General features: G+C 40.2%; 1 protein-coding gene and 1 pseudogene across 6 annotated transcripts in view; both read right to left on the reverse strand.

Annotated features, from left to right (window-relative positions):
* GOLGA4 (golgin A4) overlaps window positions 1–9,947 on the reverse strand; it is an 85,466-nt gene that overhangs the window by 65,111 nt on the left and 10,408 nt on the right. For 5 of the 6 annotated variants that reach the window (XM_028479145.2, XM_055079932.1, XM_055079930.1 and 2 more), the window contains exons 3-5: window positions 6,225–6,539; window positions 2,495–2,542; window positions 1,159–1,215 (exon numbers count right to left, since the gene is read on the reverse strand). In XM_028479145.2, coding sequence (XP_028334946.1) covers window positions 1,159–1,215; window positions 2,495–2,542; window positions 6,225–6,539 — 420 coding nt within the window. Of the gene's footprint in view, window positions 1–1,158; window positions 1,216–2,494; window positions 2,543–6,224; window positions 6,540–7,533; window positions 9,912–9,947 lie in introns of those variants that run through there. The other variant, XM_028479149.2, reaches the window with a different exon arrangement.
* LOC102976712 (ATP synthase F(0) complex subunit C2, mitochondrial-like) lies at window positions 4,014–6,218 on the reverse strand (annotated as a pseudogene).

A 9,947-nucleotide genomic window follows, 5' to 3' on the forward strand; every position in this document is an offset into this window, starting at 1 on the left:
CACTTTGTTGTAAAGCAGAAACTAACACACCATTGTAAAGCAATTATACTCCAATAAAGATGTTAAAAAAAAACAAAACACTACAATGAGGTATCACCTCACACGGGTCAGAATGGCCATCATCAAAAAATCTACAAACAATAAATGCTGGAGAAGGTGTGAAGAGAAGGGAACCCTCTTGCACCGTTGGTGGGGATGTAAATTGGTACAGCCACTATGGAGGACAGTATGGAGGGTCCTTAAAAAACTAAAAATAGAACTACCATATGACCCAGCAATCCCACTGCTGGGCATATACCCTTTGAAAACCATAATTCAAAAAGAATCATGTACCACAATGTTCACTGCAGCACTATTTACAATAGCCAGGACACGGAAGCAACCTAAGTGTCCATCAACAGATGAATGGATAAAGAAGATGTGGCATACATATATATACAATGGAATGCAACTCAGCCATAAAAAGAAACGAAATTGAGTTATTTGTAGTGAGGCGGATGACCTAGAGTCTGTCATACAGAGTGAAGTAAGTCAGAAAGAGAAAAACAAATACCGTATGCTAACACATATATATGGAATCTAAAAAAAATGATTCTGATGAACCTAGGGGCAGGACAGGAATAAAGACACAAACGTAGAGAATGGACTTGAGGACACGAGGAGAGGGAAGGGTAAGCTGGGACGAAGTAAGAGAGTAGCATAGACATATATACACTATGTGTAAATGTAAAATAGATAGCTAGTGGGAAGCAGTTGCATGGCACAGGGAGATCAGCTCAGTGCTTTGCAACCACCTAGAGGGGCGGGATAAGGAGGGTGGGAGGGAGACGCAAGACGGAGGAGATATGGGGATATACGTATGCATATAGCTGATTCACTTTGTTATACAGCAGAAACTAACACAACACTGTAAAGCAATTATACACCAATAAAGATGTTAAAAAAAGAACAACAACTAGGTCTGCCTGGAATTCCACCAATAGATGTTAGGGAAACCACACAAATAAAAACTATAAGAACTGATCCCTGTTCTTGTAGCTTGGACTCGTTAATTTTCACTGTAACTAATGTAGATATGAAACTATCCGAATACATACAATAGTTCTGATAAATATGAGAGATTTAGTTACTCTTCTCAAAGAACTAGTCACAACTTACCTCTCTTAACTCTCCAATCCTCCGAAGTGCTTTATCCTGACTCTGACTTAATATACCCTTTAATTTAAAAGGAAAAAGAAGCTGGTTCAAACAACCACATGACATAGTAGTGAAAAGCAAGTTTAAAAGATCACAAATCATTGAATTTTATCTCCAACACCCTTTACTTTTGCAACTATGCAACCCAAACTCTCTACTGCCACTTAGTGGTAGAATTATGTAATCTCGAAATAGAAATCCATAAGACAATTCATAGAAACACAAGCAAGGTACTCACAGAATTTAGGAATAAAATGACCTTTTGAGAATGAATTTATGGAATATTAATAGTACAATGGATTAAATGAGAACTACCCCCAATTGCTACAGACCACATGTTTAAGAAAATATTAAACTAAAAACTTTATTTGTAATAATCTAATTTTCACACTTGTTATGGACAATTAGAACACTGAATCAGCAATAAGTAACTGGTGTTATCATTCTCAGTTGATTATATTCCAGACCAAAGCCAGAAAATTTAATGTTGTACTCAAAGGAAACTAATATTTATGGCAGATTTGGTATTTCAAAATAATGTACACGGGGAAATTAATTTTACCAAATCTCACTTTACAAATAACTTCCTGGTTATATAATTAGTGTCTTAAAATGGGACAAGACGCTAACTGTTTTAAATGATTCTTACTGTAACAAATAAGACTATCTGCATTTTACAAATAACACAGCACCATGTGAACTGGAGTGGGTATTTCCCCTTAGCTCTGACATGTGAATTATCACCTGAGATGCCTGCTGGGAAATTTCCAGTCATGAACAGGATGACATAGAGGGGTGGAGATGAGTCACCAGAAGAGCTATAATAGCTTCTTCTCGCCACACACTTAACCAAGGGCTTTACAAGCAGCAGCCTCAGGAAATAGAGAGGATGCTTATTTTTGGACCCTGATATAATCAAAAACAGAGATCTTTGCAGGTGTTTAAAAAGTAGAAGGGAAAGCTTCGAAGTTGTACGTCTCTTTACCACTAAAACAAAGATGCACCCTGCACACTGGCACACCAGGAATGATGCTTGAAAGAGGCAAACATGCCTTAAATCCAAACCTCTTACACACTGCAGGGATCCAGAACTCAAGGAAGCCCATCCCTACCAGAGGTTAAATATCTCAGATTTCTCAATCATTCTCTTTATCAAAATCCCCAATGGTAAAACAGCTTAAATACTTTGGTCATATGAAGAATTATTGAAAGTGAGCATTAGAACTATCTTATTAAAAGATCCTTTCTATTTTTAAAATTATATATGAATCAATATAACAGCAAACAAATCACTTACTTGTAGCTTTTTCTTCTCTCTCTGAAGAGTCTGATAAGCTGTAACAAGCTAAAATAGAGAAAAAGTCACAAACATCAGTCATTTCTACATAAATGCAATTAATTATTCTAAACTCTGCTAAAACATCTCATTATGAAAGGCAGAAAATAAATCAAAGCAACCCTTTTATAGACAATTCAAACTAATTAGATGTATATGCAGTGGAAACTAAATAACAGAGGAAATGTATTTCTAAAATATAAAATGTAATGACTCTATAAAGAAAGATATTAAATCTCCATTTGATTTCACCTTACACACACACACACACACACACACACCTCTTTAAATTTCAGTACCTAATTTATAGGTGGGGGTTAGAGACAACTTGCTTAAAGGTTACTCAAACTGCGGTCACAGATCAATACCATTGGCAAAAGCATCACCTGGGAGCCTGCTAGAAACAGAAATTCTTGGGCCCCGAACTAACTGAATGAGAAGCAGAGGGAGGGCGGAGAGAGAAAATTGTGTGTTTTGACTATAGCTCCTCAGGTGGTTTTTTGCTTTGGGCTGTAACAAACCATGTAACTGATCTCTAAAAGCTCCTCTGGTGTAGGACCTGTGACTGTGGCTCTATGAAAATCTGAGGGAAGCAACTCACAAGCAACAGAGGAAAACTGCTATGTCAGGTCCTAAAGAGATATTTAACCTAAAAATGATATTTAAACATTCTAGCAAAACTTGATGCAATTACAGAGTAATAAACCTTTAAACCAACCTATCAATTATATAGCATTTCTCATCGGAAGGCTAAGCACATGGCTCCACCGCATTATTTGGACCCACTTTAGAGGTGCTAGCGGGCTCTGAAGAGACAGGTTGCAGCTTCAGGAGAAAGCACTCCCGATTCTGGCCTTGCCATTTTCCTTGGAAGGCTGCTGTGTGCCCTCGAATGTGTCTACTGATGTCTTGAGTCAAGAGGCAGGCAGCAATGGAAGGCGAGTCCAGTGATAGGGATAAGGATGTAAAAAAAACAAAATTTGGCCTTAAACCAGGATCCTCCCCTTCTTATTACTTAAGACCAATTAGGAAACCGGTACTCAAGGTGGGGGTGAGGGGTGGGGGGAGGAGTGGGAGTGGAAGAGTAACACAACAATCAGATGGCACTTACAGCACTACCATCCTAGGGTACCTACAGTAGCAAGGAAAGGTGGAGACAAAGACGATGGGCTCTTTTCATCCCTAAAAAGCCGCACAGCTTTACCTGAGGTAGTACAGAATAGCGGAAACAACCAGAAAGACCTAGAATCAATGCAGAGTCTGTCAACTGCTACCTGTGTGACTATAAGCAAGTTACTTAATCTCTATGAGTAACTCTCTATGAGTCTTTAATCTCTACTCTGCTAATAAATAGCTAAACATTCTAGCAAAACTTGATGAAATTACAGAGTAATAAACCTTTAAACCTATAAATTATATAGCATTTCAGAGCTAATAAATAGCTACTTCACAGAGATGGTGCAAAATTAAATGGCACCATAAACATAAAATGCATAGTGTCTTGTACATTTAAATACTAACTATACGGCTGCCCAAGCTTCAAACTTAAAAGCCATGGGTTAGTGAAAATAACATAGATCTAAACAAACAATTAAGGACCATTATTAACTTTGATAGAAATAAAAAATAAAATTTTTTTTTTAAATTTAAAGAAAAAAGTTGCCTGATTCCACATGTGCCTTATGAGATACATGGCCTTAATGCCCTGTGCACATCTCTGGGTTCCAGCTAGCCAACAGATTTTAACCTAATAATTCCTTCCTATTTTCTCAGCACTTTGTACTTTTTTTTTTCTTATTAATTCAGTATTCATTTGTCTTCCCTCTGTCAAACACTGAGCCAATCACTTTCCCCAGGCTGCCTGGGGAGGTACAGGAAAAGGAACATACAGGGCAGACGAGACACAAGAGAAAGAACTATGGGAGGTGGAGATGGCTCCTTCACATGGCGAAGAGGATGAGAAAGGCCAACATCAGGCAAAAGAGCCCCATGGCTTCCGAGAGTGCAGAAGCCCAGAATGGCGCAGAAGAAGAGCTGTTGCTTCAGAGAAGGGTTCCTGGCATAACCAATGATGAGGCTACCAAACACAGTCCCAATTCCAGCCCCAGAGCCAGCCACCCCTACTGTGGCAGCCCCAGCTCCAATGAACTTGGTTTTCCGTGTCAATGTCCCTTGAAATGGCACTGGTTTGGAAGGTGTGGCTAGGAATAAGTGAGGTGGTCAGGGGACTCGGGGCTGCCAAGCTGCTGTGGCTCTCATCTGTCAGTGTCTCCTGTTGTTTCAGCATCATTGTAGACAGTGATCAGCTCAGTAGTGGAGAGGTTCTCTTGATCAAGGAGGGGGTGGAGACGAACTTAGCACAAGCATACATTTTCAGAGGATGAGAGGCCACGGCAGGAGAACTGGTCCCAGTGCAGAGAAGACAAAGAGGGGAGCACTTTGTACTTTTAAAAAGATATTTTATATATTTCATCTAGGAGGTTTTTTTGTTGTTTTTGGCTGCAGGGTAAAACTACCCATATTACAGCCAAACTGGAAATAGAAGTAATAGCTTAACTTTATACTCTAACCTTGAACTTTATTATTCATTAATTAAAATTAACTACAATGCTGATTTATCAGCATTAAGACAATAAAACATTATGGGTTTTTAAAGAAAATTTATTTATTTTTTATTTATTTCTGGCTGTTGGGTCTTCGTTGCTGTGCTCGGGATTTCTCTAGTTGCAGCGAGTGGGGGCTACACTTCATTGTGGTGCATGGGCTCCTCATTGCGGTGGCTTCTCTTGTTGCAGAGCACGGGCTCTAGGTGTGCGGGCTTCAGTAGTTGTAGCACGTGAGCTCAGTAGTTGTGGCTCGCAGGCTCTAGAGCGCAGGCTCAGTAGCTGTGGTGCATGGGCCCAGCTGCTCTGCGGCACGTGGAATCTTCCCGGACCAGGGCTCGAACAAGCATCCCCTGCACTGGCAGGCGGATTGTTAACCACTGCACCACCAGAGAAGCCCATGGGGGGTTTTTTGGTGTTTTTTTTTTTGTTTTTTTTTTTTTTAAAAAGGAAGCCACGGGCAACTTTGTCCAGAAAGGCTTTCCGGAGGAAGAACGTTTTAACTGCACAGGACAGCGAGGGCAACTAATACAATCAGCCCAAACGGAAGGCGCCATGTTCCTAAAGGAACGAAAGGAGCGAAGGAGCAGCACCACTTCCTTCCTCTCTTAGACCAAACATTGTCAAGGAGTCCAGCAGTTAAAAGATTCACTTGAGGCAAATTGTAAATGAGAATGCACCAAATGTGCACATATCTGGGGTCAGAAATAATGGAATCTGGTTGGCAGAAGAGGTCATTTTGGAGCCACAACACTTAGAAGATGAACACGGGAAGGGATGTGAGGAGGAAAGACAATGAACTCTGAGCTGGGTGTCCAAGCAACCCTGGAGAGAGGGGCACAGAATGTGAGAATCAAAAGGCTAAGGGCAACAATCTGCTCCAAAATTTTACTAAGAGTATTGTCAAAGGGCCTCAGAACCACTGAAGGTCTTTAATTAGATATTGCCACAAACTAACCCCCATCAGTATCCAGCGTAGCCAGGGAATCGACAGTTCAGCCAACGACAGGCATAAAGGCCAGAGAGTAATATGAATTAGAGAATACAGGGAGGAACTTTTCATACCAACAAAAAAGTCATGCTCCTACCTCAGAACATTTTCCTTTGTAGCCATTCAACCTTCGTTCCATTCTTCGCAACCACTGGATCAAATGTTCTTTGCTGAGACTGTCTAAATTCCCTAGTGAATCTTCGGTCTCACTCTCCATATCAGAGGGTGGATCAAAGGTGGCAGCAGAAGAGTCCAGGTCAAGTCGATTCAGGGACTCTCTAGAAGACGTTCGTACCAAAGACTCTTTAGAGGAAGATCGGAATAGAGATTCCTTCATTGGACTCCGAAACAAAGACTCCACGGAAGGCACCCGGAGTTGGAGCTTCTGTGCAAAAGACTGCATGTCACCTGACTGCAACCAAAACGCATCAGAACACGTAGGTTAAAATACATATTTAGACTTCTATAATTCCCTAATCACCAGCAATAATCTATAGAAAGCTAACATATTTAATTTATATTCCTGACATTTTACACAATACACTGTTTTCTGAAAAACAAGAGACACCTGTTTATTTGTGAAAAGGCACTGGACCTAGAGTCAGAGGACTGGGGTGTAGGTCCCAGGTCTGTCACCAAGCAGTGGAATGACCTTCACTAAGTCACTTCCCTTCAGTTTGCACATCTGTAAAAAGAAAGAAGCCATACTTTCCCAGCCAACCTCACAGGTGTGCTGTGAGATCTGTCCACTAAACTGTAAGATGCCTGGAGGCAGTGGTCATCTATACCACCAGTATACACCCAGTGCCTAAAATGTGGGTATGTACTGTGAAGTGTGTGGCTGCATCTGGAGTCTGCATGAAGGCCTGCGCAGATTCCTCATCACTCTTCTCAGGCAGAGGGTAATGTTTAGTGAACCCATTTTGCTCAATAACAGAATACCAGGCAGAGCTGACTAGGGATATCCAACTCAGCTCTACTTACCACTGTCTACCGGCAATAAAAATAAGCATTAAAACATCATGGAGGGGGCTTCCCTGGTGGCGCAGTGGTTGAGAGTCCGCCTGCCGATGCAGGGGACGAGGGTTCATGCCCCGGTCCGGGAGGATCCCACATGCCGCGGAACGGCTGGGCCCAGGAGCCATGGCCGCTGGGCCTGCGCGTCTGGAGCCTGTGCTCCGCAGCGGGAGGGGCCACAGCAGTGAGAGGCCCGCATACCGAAAAAAAAAAAAAAAAACTCATGGAGGACCATTAAAAAGTCTGAGCTAGAGTCCCTCTACACGGATCAGTAAGTCTGACGTTAGAAACAGTGATAAGCAAGAGCTGTTCTCTTAATTAGAATATTAATATTAATAACGATGCATTATTTTGAACAATAGCAATGGAAAATAATATAATTCAATAACCTGCATTATTGTAAGCTGCATTTTTTTGTTCATGTGACAGCTGTCAGTACTTCAGGTGTTTCCTAGAAACTCATTCTCATTAGTGCAATAGGGTCACTGCAAGATCTCAAAGATGCCAGGAATGAAATGCTCAGGGGTGACTGAGGTCATGTATAGGCAAAGATAACAGGAAAACAAAAAGATTCTCTTTAATATACAAGAAAAAAAAATCAGACCAGGAATACTTTACTCACAGATTTTAGAGATTTAATAATAGTATTTGGCAAGCTGGGAGTACGAGGGGCGCACCCCCTGCATACGCACAGATTTATCAAAGGACGTTCATAACGGTAAAAAGTGGTAACAACCCAAATGTTCACCACTGGAGGATACATTATATAAACCACAATGTATGTAACAAGGTTCAAGGCATACTATTAATGGGAAAACTCAGGTTATAAAATAACACATACACTGTGAACTCATTTTGATTTAACGTAATTACATATACTTTTGAATTTGTATGCATGTTTACACAAACACCCTTAGAATCAGGTTGTTAAAGGACAAACACCAAAAGTTAACAGTGCGTGGGTCTGGGTGGTAAGATTTTAGGTGATTTTTATTTTCATTTTTCTATTTTCCTGTACTTTCCAATTTTTTTTTTTCATAATGTGCAAGTTTTACCTTTATACTGGGGTGGGGTAGAGAAAGTCTTAAGGGAGAGGAGGGACCCTCATGCTCAAAAACTTGAAGAACCACTTTACCGTTATTCCATTACCATCTACTTCTGACCCATGCAAAAAGTGCTTTTCAGCTCTTACAATCTCCTTGTAAATTGCCTTAGGACAAACAAGTGAGGTAAGTTTGAATAACACTAGAAACAGTTGTTATTTTAGGGTGAGCCAGGAGGTAATGAACAATTTCAAAGACATGTATCTGCAGAAGCTCATAAACTGAGTAACTGTCACATCTACTCTGCGTGGGAGTTTGAGTGCTGTGATTCAGCCTGTGGGCTGCTGAGTAAGGCTGCCTAAGTTTAAATCCCAGCTCCACCACGATGTTCACGAAACCGACCAAGTTACTTAATAACCTCACTAGTCTTGTTTCCCCCTCTCTAAAATGGCGGTGATAAAAATAATAATGATGGTAATAATAATACCACCCACCTCATATGGATGCCACAAGCACTGAATGAGTTAATATGTACATGCAAATTGCTTACAATGCAGCAAATACTCAATAAACATTAACAATTATCATTATTATTAAAGAAAGAAGAGTGAAACAAAACAAAAGACAAACTTACAAATAAGAATGTTATACGCAAGCTTATGTGGCAGACTGTTCTGGTTATAAGATGCAGTAGCTAAGAGCACAAGCTCTGCAGCCAGGCTTCTTGGGCTCAAGTCTCCGGCAATATGACCTTGGGCAAGTTACAAAGCCCCTCTGTGCCTCTGTTTCTTCATAAGTTAATTGGGGAAAACAACAGCACTCACCTCCTAGGGAGCTTGTGAGGAGTACTACATTAATACATGTGAAGCACTTAGCATCATGACTGGCTTGAGCTAAACAATCAATACTATCACCTGATATCCAATCCTCCCTTCTTCCTTTCCACCAGATGCCAGTTTCGTGCAGGGTGACAATACAGCCAGGTTAAAACATTCACCTTCTCAAATACAAATAAAAACCATAATGAGATACTACCACATATCCACCAGGAGAGCTAAAATTAAAACTATGGAAAATTCCAAGTATTGGTGAGGATGTGGAACACTCCATTTCAGAAAACTACCAGTATTTACTAAAACTAAACAGACACATACTCTCCAGACCAGCAATTTCACTACTAAGTATATACACAATAGAAATGTATAAATATGCTCAACAAAAGATATACGCTAGAAAGTTTATAGCAGCACTGTTTAAAATAGCACCAAACCTGAAACCACTGCTGATGCCTATCAATAACAGATGGGATAAGTCAACTGTGATCTGCTCACTAACAGAATACTAGACAGCAATGAGAATTAAAGATTTACAGCCACAAGCAAGAATATAGATGAATCTCACTAACACTAACAGAGTTATTAAGCAAAAGAAGCCAGACACAAAAGAATAACCACTTCTGATTCCATTTACATAAAGTCAGAAACAGGCAAAATTAATCTATAGAGTTAGAAGTCAGGATAGTGGTTACCCCTGGTGGGGGGAGGTGAGAGCAGAGAGCAGAAGGGAGCACAAGGGCTTCTGGGGTGCTGGTAATTTCTGTTTCTTGACTTTGGATGCTGGTTACATAGTTGTGTTTGGTTTGTGAAAATTCAGTAAATTGTATAAGGAATACATGATACTTTTCTGTATACATTATTACATTGTGATATATTACATTTCAATTAAAGGATTTTTTTTTTTTTTTTTTTTTTTTTTTTTTT

The sequence above is a fragment of the Physeter macrocephalus genome, chromosome 18 (genome assembly GCF_002837175.3).
Source record: "Physeter macrocephalus isolate SW-GA chromosome 18, ASM283717v5, whole genome shotgun sequence".
In the NCBI taxonomy this organism is placed as follows: domain Eukaryota; kingdom Metazoa; phylum Chordata; class Mammalia; order Artiodactyla; family Physeteridae; genus Physeter; species Physeter macrocephalus.